The following is a 24,696-nucleotide window of genomic DNA, read 5'->3' as shown; positions in this document are numbered from 1 at the left end:
TTCAGTGTTGTTAAGAAAATGAAAGAATATATTTGAAGGACTAGCAGAGTATTTAACATGGCAACTATATATTCACTCACTCAATGCTAAAAACCTACCGTTTCCACAATAAACACTTGTTAAAATCCCTCCCTCCTTCCTTCCCTCCCTCTCTCAGGCATGCGTGAGTAATAGCAAATCTTCTTTAAAGCAGAATGTGTTCTGAATCCACAGTACCTGGTTCCTCTGTAAGTGAGGAACAGAATTGAACTTCTTTGCTTCTGTTTTAGTATGTGCGTGTCTACACTTGTGTGTTGTTTTAGTATGTGCGTGTCTACACTTGTGTGTTGTTTTAGTATGTGCGTGTCTACACTTGTGTGTTGTTTTAGTATGTGCGTGTCTACACTTGTGTGTTCTGTTTTAGTATGTGCGTGTCTACACTTGTGTGTTCTGTTTTAGTATGTGCGTGTCTACACTTGTGTGTTGTTTTAGTATGTGTGTGTCTACACTTGTGTGTTGCAGTGAGAATGCATGTGAGGGCGCAGGACAACCTTGCATGTCACTCCTCAACTGCTGTTCCCCTTTTTGTTTTGGGTTTTGAATCTTTTACTGGCCTGGCACTTGTGAAGTTACCTAGGCTGGCTGGCCATCCAGACCCAGAGATCTACCTTCCTCTACTTCCCCAGTGCTGGTATTGCAGGCATACCACACCTGTTATTTTTGTTGTTTGTTTTTATGTGGGTTCTAAGGACCAAATTCAGGGTTCTTGTGCTTTAACAGCAAGTTTATGCAGCCCCACTTTGTTTTTGAAACATGGTCTCATGGTCCTCCAGGCTAGTCTAGAACTTGTTATTAAGCCGAGGCTGGTCTCAAATTCCTGGTTTCCCTACCTTGGAAGTCCTGATTACAGGTGTGTGTCATCCCAGTCCAGAACACACTTGGATTTTATTTCTGATAGTATTTTAGCATGAGAATAAGATCCATTAAAAAAATATTTGGAAACTGGTGAACATGATTACCAGAGATTTCAAGTAGAATCAGAGGAAAAATTTCACCAATCATTCTTTAATTCTATCTAAAATGTTTGCCACACACATGCACTGCGTTTTAAAAACTGGCTTAATGTCATAAAATTACTTTGTGTGAAGTCAGACTTAAAACATCTTGGACACACTTTATAAAAATCATGTGAGGTTTAAATATGATTTTAAATTGAAAAAAGATGGAACTGGACATGTTGGCAACTATCTGTATAATACCAGTACTTGGTAGAGGCAGGAGAATCAGGAATTCAAAGTCAGACTTGGCCAGATGACAAGAAATTGAGAAGAAGAAGAAGAAATTGAGAAAAATAATCAAACATACTAAAGCTATACACAAAAGTAAATGGTCCTTTTCCACCTCTGTTGTCTAGGCAAGAGCACTCGCTGGCCATGTGTCCTGCTGTGAATGAGAAGTCATTGGTAAAAAGCTACCTAGCAGACAATTAGGTTTGTTCCCAAAATTAAAATGTGGCTAGTTAAAAACAATTTTAACTAATACTCTAGGAATTTTTCCTAAAGAAATGTACATGGTCCCCAGCTTAGCATGCGTCCACACAACAGTTTCTCAGCTTTTCGCTAACAGACCACTACACATTTAGTGGAAATCATACTTCATCTTTTGGTCATTTTCTAAGCTATGTGATACAATACTTTGCTGAGGTGTTGAGCAGTGGGTGCTACAGCATCCAGTCCACCCTATGAGTAGAGCGATCATTCAGCACACTACAGTATACTTACTATATTGCCAAGATTGTTTGGATATAGACCACCAACAAATGACACGAGATGTCAATATTCTATCATAACACAGGCTTATGTAAATGTTCTAAGCATATTTAAAGTAGGCAAAGCAATGATGTTTGGTAGGTTAGATATAAATTCATTTTTTATTATTTTGGTTTTTTTGAGAGAGGGTCTCATGTAACCCAAGCTGCCCTCAGATTCACTATGTAGCTAAGGATCACCTTAAATTCCTGACTATCTTGTTCCAATTCCCAAAGTTATGGAATTATAGATATGCATCACCACATCCAGCTGTTAATGCATCGTGTGTTTGTGTATGAACACAAGAGTGCACTCCCAAGTATCTGCACAGGTATATACACACATGCTTGTGAAGACTAGAGACAGATGTCAGTGACTTGCTCTATGGCTCTCTACCCTTTTTTGTTTTTTTGTGTGAGACAGGGTCTCTCACTGAACTTGGAGTTTGTCATTTTGGCTAGACTGGCTAGCCCCCCTGATGCTGCGGCTCTGGGGTCGACACTGCGCCGGTTTATGTGGGTGCCAGGAATCTGAAAGGGCCTCATCCTTGCACAGCAAGCCTTTCCCTGACTGAGCCGTCTCCCCAGCCCTAATTCATTTTTAGCTCATGACACTTTTATCTTATAATGGGTTTATCAGTGTATCCTTATTGTGTATCGAGCAGCCTCAGTAATCAAAGTATGTAGCTGTGTCTTCAGACTTTGAATATTCCTCATCAATGCCTAAACAGTGTTAGGATAACATAATCACCAGTCTCTCCCCATCATCCACTGACTCCCTTCCTCAGCCAGAGCAGAGGTAAGGCCGTGGGCTGGTACCTTCCAGAGAAGGTTTAGTATCTCTCAGGGATGGAGTAAGAGAGTAGTACTGAATCCTTCTGCTAGGGGCTGGATAGAGCATGAGGACCATGAAGACGACTAAGGCTGACTACTAAAATGCTTACTGATTCTGACTTTCGACATTCTTGGGACTTCAGAGAAGGACAGAGCCAAGCATGTGGTTAGTTGAAAGCTTGCTGCTGAACCGGGGCCAGAGAAGCCCGATTCCATCCCTGTCTCCAAGGCTAGGGAAGCGCTGGGGAGAATTGAGGCAGAATTGAGGATTTCTCTTTGAGGGCCCATGCCTGGCAGCTTGCCAGCTTGTTCCCACTGCAGTACTTCTAGCAGTCTGTCTGATGGGGAGCCAGAAGTGAAGGGGCTGTGAGTAGTCCAGATAAAGTTCTTAGGAGCCGAAGGGGAAAGAAACGGCACTCGGCATAGGGGTTCCTGATGGGACAAACTGAAGGAGGGAGATGGCAGGTTTGTTCACACTTTAGCAGACTCAATTCAGTAGACGGAGGGAGGGGGTATTCATTACAAAGCTAGTGAGTGGAGGAGAAATGTTCAAACACACCGGAAGATAATGAACTAGAAGGCAGAGTTTTGGCTGCTTAGTACTGCACCGTGCTGATTCAGATTAATCCCAATGACCAGAGATGCCCCCCCTCCCCTTCTCCTGCTTAGGGTTAGCTGAACTAATCACTGGGTCAGGGGAGAGCAGAATGACATTAATTGATTAAACCTTCAAGATGACTTTAGAACCAAGGCTCATGGGAGAGCGTAGCATGCATTTATGTATTTATTTATTTGTTTTAGGAGTTAGCTACCTTTCCTGTCACTGTAATGCAAGTGTTGACTTGTCCCGAGGATAAATGAGTTTTAGGGCTGGGAGATGGCCTAGTGAATAAAACACTTGCTGCACAAGACTGAGAAGGAAATTTAGGTCCCTGGAGCTCATATAAAAGCTGGACAAGTACTGTAGTCTCCTGTAATCCCAGCACAGCGGAAGGAGAGATGGAATCCTGTGGCCAGCTGGGTTAGCTGGGATTGGTGAGCTCCGGTTTCATAGAAGGACCCTGCTTGAGTAAGAAAGTGGAGAACCATCAAGGAAGATATCTGACATCAACCCTGGGCACATGCACCTGCACACACGTGTGCCCATACACATTCAGACATGCTTGTGCATGAGACAGGATCTCATCAGACACCATGAATTTTTCTAATTTGTGTAGCCAAGGCTTTGTCAGTTTATTTTATAACCCAAAGCCAAAGAATGTCTTTACTCTGTCATCACCCAGGATTTGCTTCTCAGTCTTTAATCACCTGTGAATGCTGTGGGACGCCACTTCTGAGGTAAATACAAATTCAGTCAGCATGAGAGGGTCTTCATTTTTAACAATCGCCAAGGTGACGTGGATGCTGAACCCCAGCCCAGATAATGTGATGAGGATGCAGGCAGGATTTTGCCTCTTCTCTGTCACCGAATGGGTTTCCCATTATATCCTACCAAGTAGGAAGTGGGGGGGAGAGAGAGAGAGGAAGAGGGGCGTAGGCAATTTCCTTTTCATAACCTCACCTTTTTACTTTGAAATTTTCAAACTGAATATTGAGTAATGGAGTACGCACCTAGCATGGTTTATCACTGATATTTTAGCAGTGTTATCTCAAGGGCATGACACAAGTTGCACAGATCACACCCCTCTTGCCTCGGCCTTTCCTGAGCTGGGGTCACAGGTGTGTGCCAAGATCACACCAAGACCAATCTTAGATATTTTTCTGCAGCAAGATTAATTAGAAATAATTTCAGTAATGACACACAAAGCGTAATTGTCTTGAAGGCTCAAAATGACCTGAATGGATCTAAACATGCTTTTCCGAGCTACTTGGATACAGCGGCATGGTTGCAATACTTTGTTCCACAAAGTTGGAGGTTTAACAATCTCCATTTTGTCCGAGGGATTTTCCAGTCCTCCTTGACTGTCACAAAAAGAAACTAGAAATACAGGCTGCTTTACATAAACTCTGCCAGCCATACACATCATGCTACACAAGCAAGAGAGTTAACTATTCGTGGCTGATTTATATCATCTTGTTTCACTACTCTTGGCTGTGTGTGTGACGGAGGATGAAACCCAGCCCCATGCATAAGGTAGGTAGCTTTCTACCGTTTAGCTACAAATGCAATCCCAAAATTCTAAAATCTCAAGGAACACCTTACTTTTTAAAATGTTAAAAGAATAAGACTTTGATGCTTTAAAGATAGCGCTGATTTACAGTTTGAGACACGAAATTTGAATGTTACCTTGGATGTTAAATTACATCTTTTCAGGGTCATTTTAGCCCTCGCCTGTACAGATTCTGTTCTTTTGGATTTTTTGGTTTTTTGTTATGTGGATTATTGTAATTATCTGAAAGCAAAGGATAAACTGTTTGTCAACATGGGTTCCCTGGTAACAGGAACTGAGTTATCTTTGGATTACACTGGATATCGAACTCCCACCCCACCCCCGTCCTGAAGGCTACTGTCACCTGCCCGTTGCGGTGACAGCCCCAAACTGCCCTTTCGAAGCTGTCAGCGCGAGCGCGGGGCGGTGCCATTGAGTAAAGGCTTCCACGATTGCAGGCGCCGGCGTCTACTAACCTCTAGGGAGCGAAGAACAGTCCAGCGGCGGGGCCGTGCGGTTCAGCGTCAGGGAGGCCTCCTGCCTCTTCTGACCTGCTTGATCACGGAAGGGCGCAGAAACCGCGACCCGCGTCCACGCACGCACGCACGCAAGGGAGGCTCAGCACCTAGCAGTTGTCCTGCGCTTCCGCAGCCGGCGCGGGCAACTTTAGGAACCGACGAGCCTGGGGCAGCAGGCCGAGCCCGCTCCCAAGATGGTGGCGTCGGCGTCAGGGAAGGCGGTGCCACGTGGTGCAGCGGCCAATGATCTTCCGGGCTGCGCCGCCGGCGGAGCACGAGAGGCGGAAGTGCCGCGGGGCCGCCTTCTCCGTCCCGGCTGCGGCCCCTGCCGGTTACATAACCCGTCGCGCGGGGTGGGGGGGCCCGCAGTTCCACGTCCGGCTTCCCGTCTCCCCCAGGATGTGCTGAGCCCCGCGACGCCGTCCGCTGCCGCCGGCTCCCGTCCGAGGTGAGGCAGCCGGGGCCTCGGCGGGTGCAAGTCGGGGCGGTGGGGAGGTCGCAGGCGCGACCCCGAGGACACTGGCCAGCCGTGGGAGGCCGGGTTTCCCGGAGAGTGCGCCCTTCTACAGACCCCTGCGCGGCCGCGCTTCTTAGCGCCCAGTTTCTTTCCGTGGCGGCGGCGAGGGGCGCGGAGGGGCGTCGGGAGTTGATCTTTCCGGGGTCCCTCAGTCAGTGATCTCAGGAATTGGAAGTGGAAAGGCGGCATCCTCTGGGTTTGCTGGAGGTGAGGGGTCTGGTCGCCTCGCTTCTCTGTGCGAACTTTTTGCACCGGTGGTAATTGTCGTCTTGCTTGCACTCGCGAAAGCCAAGGACCCTGCTTGGGGTCCCTCTGCGTCTTTTCATTCCAGCAGTGCTTTTAGCATTCCGGCAAACGGAAGCTTTCCACTTCTGTTTACCAGCCAAACTGACCCTCCATAATCGACTCTGAATTGGAAAAACCACTTGCCAAGTAGAAGAGGAGATCTATGGCCGGTGCTGTTTGTCTTCTGGGGAAATTGGGGCGGGACTGTGGAGGGGGGACTCCAGGCCTTTCCTGCATCCCTAGCAAAAGCCTTCCTGCCCCACTGTCAAAACCCAAAGCTTGGGGATTGCAGGCTGCAGTAAACATAAACTTTGGCTGCTATATTGATCTGCTAACTCTGCCAAGTCCTTGAGCCATGTGCTTTTGGGTCGTTCTTGTCACCCTTTGGGCTTAGAAGAAAAGAATAACAGCCTACTACCAAGGTGACCGACTCTCTGGTGTCTAGAGTGCTAATCAAGAGAGAAAGTTGCCAGTTAGAGAGGTTTTCTTTTGTCAAAGTACTGAAAACACAAAACCCCCGAATTAGTGCTTGTCTGACCCAGCAGGCAAAGTCACATTGCACCAGAGATCATTTATGCAAATACTTGAGTCCACATAGCCATGTGACGTGGAGGAAAGTTTTATAAGCCCTGTGACTGCGTTACCAGGTGAAACGTTAGGAGGAGGGGGTCCGGAACCAAACAATCAAACAAGTACACACAGATGCGTACCGGCCCAGCAGTGACGCGCTCAGTTAGTACGGGTAGGGTTAAACACTAGAGGAATCTGAAGGGCCATCGTTCCAAAGCGGTAGCGTAAGTCTTCCCGCCTCCTCTTAGAGTAGTTTGACTGGAACAGCAACAAGAATAATGTGCAGGACATAAGCCCCTTGAGAGTGGGGGATGCACAGCTGTGGTTTGCTAGAATTCCAACTCACAGACCTAGACAGCTCCATGTCAGACTTCCCTGGCTGAGTTTCTATGAAAATTGTTGAAATTTGTTGCGAAATCAGGGCTGGTCTGGTGTCAGTGCACCAGCACCAACATAAAATAGACAATTTTGTTTGTTATGACTGTGTGTCCTATCTTTAACCTCTTTTAGTTGTACCTTGAAGAGACTTGGTCACTATGTGTGGAGAGTGTCTTTAGATTTGGCCTAAGTTGCTTCTGACAGGAATGGAAGATGCTTTCTGGATGTCAGATCTGAGGGATTAAAGATCGTCCTGAACCAAGAGCAGGAAGCAGAGGTTATAGATGCCCAGGGAGATGCTGGTGATGAGATACTCTGGGGCGCTCAGTGTACATCTTCATGCAGCACGGTGTGGCAGCCTAAGAACTCACCCAGGTGGATAGAGAGTCAACAGGTGGAGACAGAATTCGTGAGAACTGAGTTCAGGCCCAGTTCAAACACGGACTTTGATTCAGCAAATGATTTTAAGGAACTTTGGTAACTTCAGGGCAGATTTCCTTGCCTGCACATCGTTCTTAGCCTGGCCTCTGATGTCCCGACAGTTAAGGATCTGTCTGAAGCCCAGATACTCACACTGCTTACTGGCCCATGTAAATAGCAAACACAAATACACCAAGTTTATTCTCTTCTCTGAGCTCAAAGAAGGTTGCTCAGTATTTATGGGAAGAAGGAATTCCTGTAGAAGGTGGTTTAGGATCTAGAGTAATGCAGATCAGTGCTTTAAGTAGCTCTAGAGTACCTCAGTTCAGAGGTTGGCAGGAGCATAACAGTAACCCTCAGGTGGGTCAAGCTAAGACTGTGAAGACGGTGACAGCAAATGAAGGTTAACTTTGTCCATGTTTCAGCTCAGTCAGAGTCCACTGGCCAGCAGAGAGAGCACCCTCAGAGTGACAGTGAGATTCAGCCAGATGTGGTAACGCATGCCTGGATCCTAGTATTTGAGGGGCAGAGGCTGGTGGATCTCTGAGTTCAAGGCCAGCCTGGTCTACATAGTGAGTTCCAGGGCAGTAATGGCTACATAAAGAGACCTTGTCTAGAGGGTTGGAGAGTTGGGGAGTGATGAGACTCAATTTAAGTGTTACAACAGAGATTTTCAAATTATTTTTAAAACTGCCTGTTTTGTCCAAAAATAAACTCTTAATACTGCCCTTTATTATTTATTTATTTAGGTTTTTCAAGACAGAGTTTCTCTGTGTAACAGCTCTGGCTGCCCTGGAACTTGCTCTGCAGACCCAGGCTGGCCTCAGATTCATAGAGTTCTGCCTGCCTCTGTCCCCAGAGTGCTGGAATTAAAGGCGTGTACCACCACCACTCGGCCTTGATACTGCCTTTTAAAAAAGCCAGCATCCTAGGAATAGCATGGTATCTTGGGCATTGATGTTAGAAATAAATGTCAGAACACAGATTCAAAGTTCCAAGAAAGAGGAGGTGGTTATGAGTAGAGACTAAGAACAGATCATGGGGAAAGTGTTTGTTGCCTTTGTTTCCATAGGAGATGAAGATATTTTGCTGCTTTAAAAGACTTTTTAGGACATAGGCACAGATTTCTAATCCCAGCATTTGGGAGGTGGAGGCAGGAGGGTGTCACAAGTTTGAAGCCAGCCTGAGATGATAATGAGTTTTCAAGTAAGCATGTAAGTAAGTTTTCATAGCAAGACCCTGACACAAGCAAATAGACTGGTTTGGACTGGTTTGGAAAGCTCCCGGTTGGCTTTCTTTGTTTTTGTGGAGTGGCTATTGTTACCAAAAGAAAAAAAAAATGAAAGGATTGGAGCAAAAAGGCTCACAGATGAGAATGCTTTTCTTTCGGAGGACTTGAGTTTGATCCTTGACCTACATGGGCTGCTCACCACCACCTAAACTCCACCTCCAGGAGATTTGTTGCCCTCTTCTGTCCTCCATGGGCCCTGAGCACCCATAGAGTGGTATATGCACAATAATAAATACATCTTTTTAAATAAATAAAATGAAGTTGGTGTGATGGCTCATGCCTGTGGCCCCAGCTCTGATGGATTAAGACTTTGATCCTGGGGCTTAGGGGTTGAAGATGTGGCTCAGTAGTCACTAGTGCTTGCTATTCTTGCAGAGGACCCTTTAGATTCCGATTTCAGGCACTCACTGGCAACTCACGCAATGTCCTGTAACTCCAGTTCCAAGGGAGGCACCCTCGGAGTTCACAAACATACGTGCCGGCAAAACACCCACATACATAAAATCAAGAGTGATGCCAACCTGTGCTAACTGGCACAGACTGCTAGCAATGCTGTGACTCAAATGGGCACTTCCTTATTGTTCCTGACATGGGGTTGATTGGGACACAAAGGACTGGAAATGGGTGTGTGATTTTTTTCCCTTCAGTACTGAAAGGTGTTCTTTTCTGGGAAGGGTTAATACCATAGGGTTCCTGTCATTCCTGTGGCATTCAGAAATGCCGTGGCGAGCTGCTCACATGTCTGTCTCTGAGAGACCCTGCTGGAGCCACAGCTGTAACGTGTTGATCAGTGCTTCCCCCGTGCACTGACATCAGCACATCTCCAGGGCAGACATTAGCTGCTCCTTTACTGCCCTGGGTTTCAATTACTTGCCTTATCCTCTGGCCTCTGATAAACTTTCACTGAAATGTGTAAAAATGCACTGCCTAGCCAATGAACAGTCTGGGCACATGTTGATGCCACCGGCTGCTCACAGGCAAGCCCTCTCCTTATGGAAAACCGTTTCCTCCACAGGACCCGCAGGAAGCTAGTCACAGTTGTGTGGGGGTGAGGTGAGCACAGGGATTTTAATTTCTGCCTTCTGTTGTACTTTTTTTCTTAAAAAATATTTTATCTGTGTGTGCGAGGGGGTGGGGGCATGTGTAGTGCCAACAGAGGTCAAAAGAGGACATCGGATTCCCTGAGATGGACTTGGGTAAGGGTGGTTAAAGTCAGTGTGAGGATGCTGGGAACTGAACCTCGGTCCTCTGGAAGACTGGTCAGTGCTCCTGACCACTGAGCCTGCATTCCAGCATTTCAGCCCCTGTACTTGTTTTCTTTTTTTTTCTCTTTTGCAGTAGGAAGGATTGAACCCAAGGCCTTGTACACACTAGACAAATTCTTCACCAGTGAGCTGCAACCCACACATTTTCACATCCCTTTACTTCTAAAAGTAGGAGAGTTTTTAAAAGCCTTAAAACTTGTGAAAGCTTTTAATTTTGGATTTTGTATAACCCTCTGTTCGCTGTTTACACAGGAGCCCTTTAAGATGTTCTTGCAAGGCTGCTCTGCAGTCCACCTCCAGGTGCCTGCTCGTGGCTTTGATCTGTGTCTGGAACGGTCATTCCCAGCATCGGTGCACGGGTGCCTTGCAGACATTCAGGGCTTCAGAAGGCAGCTCTTCATCCGCATCGGTGCACGGGTGCCTTGCAGACATTCAGGGCTTCAGAAGGCAGCTCTTCATCCGCAGCGCTTAGGAGGTCTTAGTTCCACTCATAATTTGAAGATGCTGGAAAGTTTCCTTGTCATTTAGCAACCCGTGAGATTTTCGTTGGTTTAGCTGGTTTTTTGGTTTTTTTGTTTGTTTGTTTTCTGAGACAGGGTTTCTCAGTAGCTATGGAGCCTGTCCTGGAACTCGCTCAGTAGGCCAGGTTGGCCTCAAACTCACAGAGATCCGCCTGCCTCTGCCTCCCAAGTGCTGGGATTAAAGGTGTGCGCCACCATGCCTGGTCTACAGAGATTATTTTAATATAAAACGTGCTCAGAATTTTCACTGTATCCAGAAGTCTTTATTTTTGTTAACAAAATAACCCAAGCTCACTACAGAAGGCTCAGATAATATGAAAGTGAGTAACGGAGAACATAAGCATCTGCCATAATTGTTGAGAAAAATTCAGACAGGTGCATGGTGATCTTTTAGTCGTCCTTTAAAGGTCTGCTGCTGCTTCTGCTTAATGGTAGAATGGGTACCCAGGGTATCTAGGGCCTGGGTTTGATTCTGAGTGCCAAAATAACGAGTTGACTTCATGATCAGGAGGTAATTTATACAGAATTTAGCACTGTCATCTGTTTGTTTTATCCTGGAGGAACATGAATGGAAGGAAACAGCAGGAGAGAGAAAGCACTTTAAAAACAATTCCCACTAAAGTAGAAAAAGACAAGATTTGAGTAAAGTGGGAGCGTGGGGACCATGGGAGAGGGTTGAAGGGGAGGGGAGAGGCAGGGAAGGGAGCAGAGAAAAATGTAGAACTCAATAAAATCAATTAAAAAATAATTAACTAATGGGCCTGAACTAACAGGCCAACCAGTTTATAATTAATGCAATAGACCTCTGTGTATTTCTTTGGGACTGGATGGTTGCAGGACCAGGCGGGACAGAAACCTTCAGTCAACAGCTAACTAACAAAGGATGTTTGAAAATAGCATATGCAACTTGTAACCTGTTGTGGGAGGTCCTTCCGCTCCTCCAGCCAATAGCCGCTGAGATACCAGCCCATTGGGGTGTGGTCTCTTTCCCTTTAAAAAAGTGGCTACTTCCCTCCTTGCTCTCTTTACTTCCTGCTCCGGTTCCGGCGACTAGACTTCTTCCTAATTGTGCAGAGGGCTGTTGTCTGGGACGGTGATCTGTAAGTTTATTCCCCTTTAAATAAATACCACCCTATTAATCACAATTCCAAACTGGTGTGGGATTGTTTATGACTTGCGCCTTCAGTAACCCATGTGATTTGATGGTAACACCAATAGCAGAAGATGTCACACCCATTAATCACAGAACATGGAGAAATAAAGGAAGCTTCCTGCTGCTAGTTCTCATAGGGAAAAAAAAAAAAAAAACAACCCTTAGAGATGGAAAGATTGATAAGACAGGGGGCTGGCCTGCTGCAGAGAGGGTGCAGTGGAGAGGTGCTGAAATCAAATCCTTCTGTTCCCTTGCTTTCTCCCTTAAACTGAGTAGCTAGCTTTCCACCTACACACACACACACACACACACACACACACACACACACACACACCCCGGTGTCCCCTACCAGTAGGAGGGGTTCTTGTAGCTGCTCTCTCTACAGCAGCAGAAGAGTTCTTAGGTGGGATGAACTCTACAGGAAGTCCAGCCTCGATGTTAGTCAAGTATGCCAAGCAGCTGTTTTCCTGTCTGTTTCAGACAGGGTCTTGTGCGGCCCAGGCTGATCTCAAACTTTCTCTGCATCTGAGGATGATCTTAAACTTCGAGTCTCTAGCCCAAGTGCTGGGTTCTTTCATTTGTTTGTTTTTGAAACAGAGTGTTGAAATGTAGCCCAGACTGACCTAGAACCCTTTATAGAGTTCCGGTTGGTCTTGAACCTATCATCCTGCCTCAGCCCCCTGAATGCTGGGGATTATAGGTGTGTGCCACCACTCTCAGCAATATTTTATTAGCTTTTTATTCCCACATTCTGAAATCTAGTATTATCTCTAGGTAGATGTTTTCAAAACCCTTTCTCTGAATTGAATTAGGAATTTCCTTCTGAGAGCACTCACACCCTCTGGCAGTTCCTACCCTGACCCCAGCAGTGTTCTTCTTCCGTGGGCTCTCTTATTCTTAAAACTGCTCCATCCAAACAAGCCTTGTCCTGTGCGTGCTGTGCAGTGACATACACCTGACAGACAGAACACAATCATCCGCGCTTATTTTTCAGTACCAAGAATAGGAGATGCCCTTTTAGAGTTGTTGACAACTCGACACAAGCAAGGGTCATCTAGGAAGAACCTCAATTGAGAAACTGCCTCCATCAGATTGTCTGTAGGCAAGTTTGCAGGACCTTTGTTGAGTAATGATTGGTGTTGGAGGGCCCAGCTCACTGGGGGTGGTGCCACACGTGGGTAGGTGTTCGTAGTTGTACAAGAAAACAGTCTGAGCACACCGTGAAAGGCCAATAAGCAGCATCTGTCCAGTCTCCATTTCAGTTCCCACTTCCAGGTTCCTGGCTTGTGTTCCTGCCTTGACCTACCTCAGTCATGGCCTGTCTTCAGAATGTGTCAACCAAATAAGCCTTTTCCTTTCCAGATTGCTTTTGGTCAGAATGGTTGATCATAGCAATAGAAAGCAACCTGAGATAGACTTGCCCAAAGCTTTTGAGTGATCCGGCCATAGGGTTTGGTCTCTGTGCCATATCTTTTGGCCTCAGTCTTGTGTGCTCTTTTCTAGCTGGGTCCCTGTTTTTTCTACTCATCCAGCCTGATGTCGTTGAACATGAAAGAGCTGCCAACTAGTGAAACAGACACTACTTAGACCTCTTCTACTGGAACCTGGTGTGTCTTTGTGTACTCCTGGGGAGAATGCTGGAGAAGGGCTTCTGCTGGTTTTCCTTGTGGTCTCTGTGGTTGGAGAAGGAAGTGGTGCCCTTCCCAGATCATTTGGGAGCACTGCTCACATTGACTAATGCACTTTTGTCATGGGATTCCTCTAGCAAGTTATAGTTTAGTGTATTGTAAATGGGACCCGAGTGTGCCATCCTCCTCTGTGTGGCCAACAATTTCTGAACTCTGCTTATCGCTGTGACTATAGTCTCCTGAGCAAAGCCTGATTTTGTCATACAAATCTAGTAAATTAATGATTAGGGATATTTTTAGTTTGAAATGCAGAGACTTTTTGATGCAGAGGTTAAAGATTGGGTCTGGACTCTGAACCTCACCATCTCATGCTATCTTTACATGAGCTATAATCAACATGTGGCCAAATATGTACTTACTAAACTAGATGTAGGTGGATTGGGAGTCAGAGGCTGGTTGGTACTGTCTGATGTTTTGAGCTAGGGTCTGGCTTTGTATTACATGCTGGTCTTAAATTCACTGTTATCCTGCCTGGACCTCCTGAGTCCTGGGGCTACAGGTGTGCACAATCCTATCTGGCTTCTATATGTGTGTGGTGGTGTTCTTGAAATGGTCTCATGTATTCCACACTGATCTCAAACTCACCCTGTAGCCAAGAATGATGTTGAGCACCTGAGTCTCCTGTCTTCCCCTCCGAAGTGCCGTGACTAGCGTTAGCGTGCATTACCAGGCCCTGTTCGTGGAGTGCTGAAGATTGAGCCCAAGGCCTTGTACTTGATAGGCAAGCACTCTCCTGAGCCAGACTCTCAGCCGCATTCTGTCTGGTTTTGATAACCCTTAAGCACCTCTTCAGCTCCTCCCCCATGACCATTGCTTGATTGCTAGTACCGTTAATTTTTTATCCAGTTCTAGAATCTCCAGGTGGAGTCCTGTATCATTATTTTGTGTTTGAAGTGATGTGTCTCGAATCATATGACACGGGCGTCCTTCAGAGCATGAAGACTTGGGTTTTCAGAGGGATGTTGTTTGGAAATAGAGAGGCGGGTGTTTGTTTCTTGTCACTCTGAAAATTATTCAGTTTCCTACTCTGTGGTTTTGGAGCTGCACAGGCAGCTATGGAGATGGCTCCTCACCCACAGGCAGCTGCTCATTTGAACAGATGAGCTCTGAACAGTGTTTGCTTCTTCCCCCCTTTTAGGCCCTGAGCCCATATTACTGATGTACTAGACAGTGTCCTGTATCTATCAGTAGTGTGTGTTTCCTTTTTTTCTCCTTCTTTCCTAAAAGAGTGAGCTTTTCAAATCAGTGAGCCTTGTGTCTGTGGACTCTCACAGGGCCCTTTGGGCCTGTGGTTCCTGCCTTGAATGCGGAGAGCTTTTAGTAACCTTGTCTCATGCTTTGCTTGAGGAAAGGCTGTGACAGTGGCTGCCTCTGAACGAAGAGATGAGAGTCTGAGAAGCGCTGGACCGAGCAGGGAACAGCACAGATAATGAGAGGGGTCCTGAGGAAAGGAGGCCAGACAGCACTCTTACAAGCAAGGGAGAAATGGGGCGCAGTGAGCAGGAAGGGGTGTCGGAGGAAAGCAGGAGGCAGCAGGTGTGTGGAGGAAAGCAGGAGGCAGCAGGTGCGTGGAGGAAAGCAGGGGGCAGCAGGTGCGTGGAGGAAAGCAGGGGCAGCAGGTGCGTGGAGGAAAGCAGGGGGCAGCAGGTGCGTGGAGGAAAGCAGGGGGCAGCAGGTGCGTGGAGGAAAGCAGGGGGCAGCAGGTGCGTGGAGGAAAGCAGGGGGCAGCAGGTGCGTGGAGGAAAGCAGGGGGCAGCAGGTGTGTGGAGGAGGCCTTGCAGCAGGTGTGTGGAGGAAAGCAGGGGGCAGCAGGTGTATGGAGGAGGCCTTGCAGCAGGTGTGTGGAGGAAAGCAGGGGGCAGCAGGTGTATGGAGGAGGCCTTGCAGCAGGTGTTCATAAATTGACGGTAATATTGAAGGTGAGGGAGGTGGCACACACATTGTGTTTGTAGCCTGCCAGAGAGGAGTCTTTGTGAAGGCTACTGTTGACAGATGTCAGAGGAGCCATGCCTGGGCTGGAGAGAAAGGTGTGCGACTGATCTTGTAGAAGTTCCCAGCTTGTGTCATAGTTGCCACGACTCTGAGAAGATTTTGGAATCTTCCTGAAGGCATGGCTGAGAAGTTGAAGCATACAGCTGCCCTGAGGCCCAGGGCACCACCACACTTCAAAACAAACAATCCCCCCCCCCCAAAATCAATCATTTGAAGTAGAAATCAGGATGCCTTCTTGCTCCAGAATATCTCCGCCTGTGTCTCTAGGAGACACCTTGTCCTGTGAGACCTCCACCTCATCAGAAAACTAAGAGCTGTTTCATAAAACCTTCCATCTACCAACCAGCCTGTGTTTAAGGGTCACTGAAATGTTTTGATTTTCTTTTTCGTCGTACAGGTTTAGATATTACATTTGATTCTCCATCTTCTTTTCTCTTTTCATTTATTTTTTTCATTTTTCTTTTATTTATTTACTTTTGTATCTTTGATATGATTGACCTTTCTAAGAGACCAGATGTGAAAGGTAACACATCTGTCTGTTGGATATCTCTTCCCTTATTGATATATATACAGCACCCCCTGCAACCAGGAAGTTGGGTCTGAAGGCTGTAGTTTGGTCTAGGCAGTGACTTCCCAAACCTGCAAAGGCTTGGCTGGAATCCTACTGGTCATAGCTGCAGGCACAGGGCTCTGGAGAGATTGGCCTGTAGGCTTCGGGTCTCTCCTTGTTTGCACACACTGAGTTCTGGGTCTCTGTTCCTCCAGTCTGTGCCTTGCACCTGCCCCTCGGCAGCCCTCACCTGTTGACCTCACTTTTTGAGTTTTGCTGGACTTGGAGCTTTCCTCTTGAGATTCTACATGGTGATCCTGATCTGTTAGCATTTCTTCTTTCACCTGGTTGTTCTGGAAAGTTCTCCTCAGCCATGGGAAATTAAGACACAGTCCCTCCCAAAAAGATAGGATAATTAATTCCTCTGAAATACTTGCTTCCAACTTAAAGAAACAGGCTATTTTCCCTTTTGGTAGAGTTCAGTACTTGATTTCCTCGGCCCAGGATACAGAATGAGTTGCAGACCTGGGTGAACAACCTAGGGAGACTTTGCCTCAAACTAAGACACGGCTGGCAGCAGAGCCGTGGGTGTGATTCTCAGCCGCCCCCACTACCCCACAGTCATTAGCATCAAAGTTTCTCTTACTAGTCGTGGAGGAGAAGCAGGATGTAACCTCCCCTCTGGTGGTGAAACCAATGCCATTTGACCTGAATAGCTGATTATTCTCTAGGTTCTACCTACCATCTGCTTGACAGAGTTTGCTGAGCCCATGTCTTCTCTGACACTGGGCCAGAGTCAGACTTGTTGGGGTCATTTGCCTCCTCCAAGTGAAGGAACAGCAGTTAAGAGATAAAAGACCAACCACACAGGAGCTGTGGTCGCTCTGGGGGAAAGCTGAAGGGTGGGGGTGCAGCTCAAGCAGAGAGGGGAGAGGCATAGACAAGAGGCAGTCGGCTGTTCTTCGTGTGCAGAGTGCAGGCAACCACTAGAACATTCTTTCCATCACGGGAAGCTCTTAGCAATTCCCCACCTCACTCACCTTCTGGGTTAGTTTAGAGAAAGAACAGGTAAGCAAGCCTTCAGGTGATGCTGTCTCCTCTTCCCACAGGTGTGAATGACAGAGGTGGTGCCTTCCAGTGCCCTCAGCGAGGTCAGCCTGCGTCTCCTCTGCCACGATGACATAGACACTGTGAAGCACCTGTGTGGCGACTGGTTCCCCATTGAGTGAGTGTTGGACACTGTATCCCCAGTGGCTGGGATGCATCTGAGACTGGAAGAGGCAACAACGGGTCTGGCGGGACCATAGTGGTCCGTAGTTGCTGTTTAAAGTTGGCAAACTAGGCAGTGAGCCTCAGGCCTCCATATTGGCCCACTGCTCACCTTCCTTAAAAGGCCCTGCTGAGAAATGTTACTTACAAAGATTCCCAGTGCTGCATGCAATCAGGAAATTTAGGACCAACCTCAGTATAAAAAAACTGATTAGATTCTTCAGGATATGTATATCTAAAATGCAGTGTTGATGATGTTGTAGCATATGCCTGGAGTACTAGAACTCAGGAAATGGAAGCAGAAAAAGGTCGGGTTCAAGGCCAGCCTGTGCTACATAGTAGGTTTTAAGCCAGAGTGGACTATATGGGAAAGACCCTGTCTTTAAAAAGGGTCATTAATCATCCAGGAACAAATCTGTTAAAGTAATGTATTTACTGACACAATTCCTTTCTTTCCTTCCTCTTTCTTTTACCAGATATTAAGTGAAAGCAGACTCAAGAACAGATGCATATCATATTCCACTTTCACTTAGAAGCATGCCAGGATAAGAACCTTGGTATACTGTAGAGGAAGGCAGTGGATCCTGCCCTTCGTGAGAATCATGGCCAACACTTTAGTAAGACATGTTAGCAGGAGATGACAGCAACACATTTGTTTGACCTGAGTCTTTTGACATGGAAGCCTTCATATTAAGAATCCAAAGACCAGTGGTGCTTAGGTTCAATGAAGCGTGGACTGTCATATAGAGATTATTGAACAGAGTATTATATATTCCTAATGGGTTGAAGGTGGAGAACACAGTGAGGCCCATTTGCTTAGATTCTGTTTAGACTCCCTGTAGCACTCCCTCTCTCTGGGTATAGGGAGGACCCTTCTGGAATGAGGATGTCTTAGTTTTATCAATTGTCACCAAATCTCTGACAGAAACAACTTAAGAATGACAAAGGTTTATTTTCTACACCGTTTTCAGGCCATTGTGACAGGTGTGTGTGTGGGGGGGGGGGGAACAGCTCACATTACAGTGGACAGGAAGTAAAGGAGAGTAGTGGCAGAGAAAGCTACAAGCAAGCTATTGCCCTTAAGGGCATGATGCGCTCAGTGACTTGCTTCCTCCAAGCCGCTCCACCTACCATGGTTCTGCAGTTGTTCCCAGTGCAGACTTGGAGTCTGTCAGTGCCTTTGCAGACACGCTCAGAAATGTGCTGTCCTGATCTCATGGGCACTCTCAGTCTAATCAAGATTATAGTGCTATTAGATCTACTATCAGACAAAATAGGACAAAAAAATTCTTCATGGCCACCTCCTACAGAGAAAATCAGATTGGCTTTGTAGGAAAGGGGCTCTTCTGGCTTCTGTAATTTATACTGGAGTCGAAGAATTCTAGGTGCCATGGCTGACCTTAGGGGAGAAAATGAGAAGGAAGAGGCAGGAGGCCTGAGAGGTTCGCTTCTGGACTTTCGTTGTGGGGATCATTTACCGAGACCACAGAGTACTACTGAGTTAAATACTTCCAGCATTTTGAGGTGGAGTGGATTATTAGTACCTTGGGTTCCTGTGTTTTTACTTGCCTTGTTTCTAGATTATTGTATGATACGAAGAAAAAAAAGGTTTTTTTAGTGAGAAAAACAGATACAGACCTTAAAACCTGAAAGCTAAGCAGGGTCCTGAGTTGTTGGTATTTCATGACGCCTCGACTCACTCGTACTTGTTACTCCATCCCAGCAGGAAAGTAGGGGCCCCTCCCCATGCATCTCTGTTGAAATATAAATTGCCAGCTTCTTCGGAATGTGGGCTGACAGTGCTTTATGAGATGAAACAAACTATCCTTCCAGTTAGTGACCCACTACTGAAAGAGGACTAGGAAATAGGGGTCAGTTAAGTGTAGCAATGAGTGAGGTCCTGCTGAGGACTGTCTGGGATTAGATAGATCCACACTGAGTTGTAACCTATACACCCCTTAAGGACCTTACTGTCAGCCTCTCCTGTCCCTTAGGCATGTGTCATGACCATGCCCGTGTTAGAAAGGTATTGTAAACTATTGTACATACCCATGAACTTTGGCTCTTCCTTGAGTCACCTTTCCTGATCTTCAGTGCTGAAGTCTCACAGAGGACCGTTTGCATGGTCAGGTCTCTCCTTCCACCGTGTGGGTCCTGGGTATTGAACTCAAGTTTCGAGGCTTGACTGCAAGCACCCACACCTGCTGAGCCATCTCACCAGCCCTCACAGAATTTTTTTAAAGATTTATGTATTTATTTATTATGTATATAGTGTTCTGCATGCCTGTATGCCAGAAGAGGGCACCAGATCTCATTATGGGTACCTGGGAGGCACCATGTGGTTGCTGGGAATTGAACTCATGACCTCTGGAAGAATAACTAGTGCTCTTAACCTCTGAGCCATCCCTCCAGCCCCACAGAATTCTTCATAGACCACTCAGGTCACTGAGGGCCCTAAGGTCTCAGCTCACACTGAGGCTGCCTTGTGCTGTCCCTCCAGGAACTGTCTGTGGAGACAGTTTGATTGGAGGGTTCCTCTCTTTTACATTAAAAATAATTTTTTTTTTACATCAAAAATTCCCCTTTGGACAGGCGGTTACTTTGAGAAGACAGCTATGAGGCTCCTAGAGACTAAGTGATAGGTAGGGCAGCATGGGTCTGGTGACTCACTGGAGTGTGCTCTCTCCCTCAGGTACCCAGACTCATGGTATCGTGATATCACATCCAACAAGAAGTTCTTCTCTCTTGCTGCAACCTACAGAGGTGCCATCGTGGGAATGATAGTAGCTGAAATAAAGAATAGGACCAAAATACATAAAGAGGTATGTCTGTGCCGCGGCGACTTGGCCTTTGTGGCCGCTGAAGAGGGAAGCTGCAGTGGGGTCGGTGCCCACTCCGGCCTGTGTCTCAGCAGCGTGTAAGCTGAGGAGTCAGAGCAGCGAACGGCACTCGCCCAGTGGGTTATTTATATGGAGGTGAATACACGGACTTTTTCCTAAAGATTTACTTATTATTTAATTATGTGTATGCTTGCGTGACTATATAGGAGTATTTACTTGTAAAGAACAAAGAAGATCCCCCAGGAGTTAGAATCACAGGTGGTTATGAGCTGCCCACTATTAAACTCGGGTCCTCTGCAAGGGCAGTACATGTTTTTAACTGCTGAACTACTTCTCCAGCCCTAGTGGCATATATTTGTGTTCATGGAATAATATGAATAATGAATAGAACCTACTAGTGGGTTTAATAAAGATGGCCATTTTCAAACAGAAACAAGCAGAAATGGTAGGTTGGGAATCTGCCCCGTTGCTGTGCGCCATGGAAATGCCCGGGATTTCTGCTGCTGGAGTTGTCACAGAAGCATCAATGGACTGTAATTTGTGGAGGGGAGTTAGGTTTCACTTGGGGATTAGCAAAAATGTTCTTTCTTTTTATCCAATTTCATAGACCACTCACAAACTTACCTCCCTCAGAACCCTCAAGGATTTGGATGACCACTTTCAGGGCAGAGTGTAAGACCACAGCTATAAACCACGTTCTTTGTGGTTGAATTCTGTTAGGAGTTTCCTGGTAATTTTGGTCATGGCAATGGAACAGTATTATTTACTTAAGGAAAGGGAATCCCATCAACCAGCGAATGATTAGATTTGACTTGAGGTTATTCCTTCTTGTTTCCTTTTCTCCTTCCTGCCTGCCTTCCGTTTGTTGGTTTGTTCATTTGCTATTTGTTTATTAATTTAGGGACAGGATTTCATTGTGTACTAGCTGGCCTGAAACTCAGACCTCCCTGCCTCTGCCTCTCAAGTGCTGGAGTCCAAGGTGTGTGCCCCACACCCAGCTTGCTTGAGATTATTCCTTTAAAAATTCAGGACATGAGATTGGAGCTGCAGCTCAGTGGCAGAGTGCCTGCCTCATCCAGTCGTAGTAGAAGAGGAAGAAACATTTCTTCTAGGAACCCAGACCACTAAAGGTTACCCCATTTTATATGTAATTCTATCTGGCACATTGTTTTGTCTAGCCCAGCTTCCTCCTGAGCCACTTCCTCACATTGCTCACTGCTAAGATACGGAGAAAGCAAGGGCCAGTCCCTCTTGGATCTGCTATATGTTTCACTTGCCCACACCTGTTTCCTCGTGATCCCTCCTTGGGGCTTTTTCTTAGTGACTGTCCACTTCCACCATGCACACTGCCCGAGGCTCTCTTGACTAGCACGCTTACCCTTTCCACACATATTTGGGGGCCCTTCTTTTGGCTAGCTAGGGCTTCTGTTAACTAGAGCAGTGAGTTTATCCCCTCCCCCAGTTTGCTGTGTCCAGGTTCATTGTAGTATGGAATGCTGGGCAGGGTCAGGGAGCAGGGCCTGGCCCAGCACATGCATAGCACATAGAGCTACTTGGTGAATGGGAAGCAGAAAAGCCAAGTCCCTGGTGTCCTTTCTGGGAAGAGAAGACCATACAAATGGCAGTGTTCCTTTTTATTAAGTCCTTGGAATAACATGAGAATCTATCTCATGGTCAGAGTCATGACTCAGGAGGCATTTGTGTCCTTAGCATGCTCTATCACATCACAGTGTGCCACTCGCCTGGCATGGGCAGCAGAGCAGGGTGAGTAGCTGTCTTAACCTGCTCTTCATGGTCACCAGGGACAGCATGTTTCTCTTTATAAACCTTTAAAACAGCACTTGGACCTTGGACTGGCGATATGGTTGAGCAATAAAAACCTGGCAGGCTGAGTCCCCAGCACCCACGTGGAGGGAGAGAACCAGCTCCCCCAGTTGTCCTCTGACCTCCACACAGCGATGCTGCACATGCATGCTCACCCTACCCAACTTTTCACTTGCTCACTGTCGCAAGTCATGGCGACTGTGTTACTACTCGTTGACAACCTATATGTGACCACTCTGGACAATTATACTCTTTTGTTCTTTTGTGATAGAATCAGACGTATGACCTTGTGTGTGCCAGACACACACTCTACTATTGAGCTATATCCCCCTCCTCAGGCTGTCTTTTAACCTACTGTAATGCTGCTGGTTCTATCGAAAAGTCCCAACCTAGTCCGCCATCCCAAACAAAGCTCCTAGGGGTGCCTTCTCATTGTGGCAGCATCCGCCAACAGGGCCTACACCCTCTTGTCTCTGTGGGTCAGCGGGGTGTACTTTGTCTCCTGTGTTCTACCCCTTCCCACCTTGTGACTGCACATGCCAGAATATGAAGAGTGGACACAGAACCAGGTAGGTTCTGTTTTGAGCTTATATATGCCGTCATGTTGCCCTGACTTTATCTCTGACTTCCCCTTTAGGATGGAGATATTCTAGCCTCCAGCTTCTCTGTGGATACACAAGTTGCATACATTCTAAGTCTGGGAGTGGTGAAAGAATTCAGAAAGCACGGCATAGGTAAGAGGCAGAAAGTTCATATTTGAACCACTGCTGCCCCCCAAGCAGTTATTACACCCTGCCCCTGTCAGTTACTTCTGAGATCTTCAGCTCACAGAGGACCCTCAGTCTCTTCCTTGTACAAATTTGGGGACAGATAATATCCTCCCAGTGCGTCTCCCCACCCCACTGGCCTTCATTGTTTTCCATCCCTCCCAGATCTGTCATGAACAGATCAGCACCAACTCCTAGAACAGCCTCAGGAGGGCACAGACCTCCCTTCCCTCGCCTGTGTTGCCAGACATGGTCATGTGTACTGGCGAGATATTCTGTTTTGAGTAAGAACCATAAACAAACAGAGAAACCGCACTTTCCAGACACTGTGTTACCAGAGTCTCGCCCTACTCCACCACACAGCAGTGAGTAGAAGTCCTTTGTTCTACCCAGACCTGTCTTTCTCACCCTCTGGGTTCTGGTTTATACTTGTTGTCCGAAAGGTTGGTAGGTATCCTCTGTGACCCAGAACTCCTCCAGGATACATCTTTAGTCCACAGTGGTAGGCAGCTCATGGGAGGGGCTCGACAGTGGGAAGTGACCAGAGGCTGGTTTCAGATCTGGCAACATAACCCTCTAGACTCCTGCAGATGTCATGGCTTCATCTATGTCCTCTTAACTGCCCTGCTGTGGGAAACCTTCCTCTCCTTTCCCCAGGTTCCCTTTTACTAGAAAGTTTAAAGGATCATATTTCAACCACTGCCCAGGACCACTGCAAAGCCATCTACCTGCATGTCCTCACCACCAACAACACAGCAATAAACTTCTATGAAAACAGAGACTTTAAGCAGCATCACTATCTGCCCTACTACTACTCCATTCGAGGGGTCCTCAAAGATGGCTTCACCTATGTCCTCTACATCAATGGCGGCCACCCTCCCTGGACCATCTTATATCCTTTACTGCTGTAAGGGAACAGGAGAAGGCTTTGTTGCGGTTTCCTGGCTAGAGGGCTGGAAGAACCAGAGAGTCACTGGAACTGTGGCCACCTAGATGACAGTCACTGGCTTAGCTCACAGCCTTGTTCCTTGAGTAGCTCAGGGTATGCACAGATCTAATGCACCTGATTGGCTGCATACGTTGGGAAAACTGGCACTCCCTGGCAACTTCAGCCCAGCGGGAAGATTGGGTTTTAACTCTACTCCACTCAGGAAATATGGAAAGTGTCCTCTCGTGGGGGTCATCAGTATATGCACAGATACAAGCCCCACCATATGCAGCCTGTGATGGTGAGAAGAAAGTGAACAATGGCAGAACACATGGGTTCAGACCTTCCTCGTGGAGCTGCTTGATCCAAGGTGCATTCACCCACCTCCAATTCTCTCCTCTAATGGTGTCCTTATTAGGTGGAAAGGAAACGAAATGTCCCAGCACCTTGGGGTAGTAATAACCCAGAATATACTACATGTACCTGTGAGTGTTTTGAAGAAGTGATTCATTTTAGAGGGAAGTAAAACAGGAAAGAAGTGAGCCAAAGCTCCGTAGGGCCTAGCTCACATGAAGTCGGGCATGTATGGGCATCCAGGGGTTGGCACTGCTGATACATCTCATTGTTGGGGTGGGCTCTGTCCCTCTGGAGAACGAGGAACACTTGTCTTGTAGATCCTGCCCTGGTCTTTGTGATGATTGCCTATATGGCTCTACTGTACACTATTTCCCAAATTGATGGTTCACTTAATGAGCCTTCCTGGTATTTTTGAACAATGCTGTCATTGATCCAACTCCAAGGAGGCTGCATGTGGGCAGGCAAGGCAGATGATGGGGCATATCGGTACCTTCCTTGACAGAACCCACAGACTATATCCAGCACCTGGGCTCAGCACTAGCCAACCTGAGTCCCTGCTCCATCCCACACAGAATCTACCGCCAGGCCCACAGCCTGCTCTGCAGCTTTCTGCCATGGTCCAGCATCTCCACCAAAGGTGGCATCGAATACAGCCGTACCATGTGATGCCATTGGGGCAGCCTCCCCCAGGCCTCTGTCCTCAGCACTTTGTGGAGCCTATTTTCCTGTCTGTCTGACTTCTGCTGTCTTTGCAAGGAGCTGGTAGCCACCTGCCGGCCCATCAGCCTGCCCC

The 24,696-nt window shown here is 46.9% G+C and overlaps 2 protein-coding genes across 2 annotated transcripts in view; one reads left to right on the top strand and one right to left on the bottom strand.

The window, feature by feature from the left end:
- Positions 1-5,565, bottom strand: part of Znf597 (zinc finger protein 597) — an 18,501-nt gene extending 12,936 nt beyond the window's left edge. The window contains exon 1 of the mRNA XM_057773776.1: positions 5,247-5,565. The gene's annotated coding sequence lies outside the window, so the exon portion shown is untranslated. The remainder of the gene's footprint in view (positions 1-5,246) is intronic.
- Positions 5,541-24,696, top strand: Naa60 (N-alpha-acetyltransferase 60, NatF catalytic subunit). Its single transcript, XM_057773777.1, has 6 exons — positions 5,541-5,736; positions 17,028-17,143; positions 19,880-20,009; positions 22,489-22,585; positions 23,276-23,511; positions 24,414-24,696. The coding sequence occupies exons 2-6, from the start codon at positions 17,034-17,036 to the stop codon at positions 24,567-24,569; spliced, it is 729 nt and encodes a 242-aa protein (XP_057629760.1). The 5' UTR covers positions 5,541-5,736; positions 17,028-17,033; the 3' UTR covers positions 24,570-24,696.

The sequence above is a fragment of the Chionomys nivalis genome, chromosome 7, assembly GCF_950005125.1.
Source record: "Chionomys nivalis chromosome 7, mChiNiv1.1, whole genome shotgun sequence".
In the NCBI taxonomy this organism is placed as follows: Eukaryota; Metazoa; Chordata; class Mammalia; order Rodentia; family Cricetidae; genus Chionomys; species Chionomys nivalis.
Note: the sequence above shows the minus strand (reverse complement) of the source record. Positions and strands in the feature narration are given on the sequence as shown.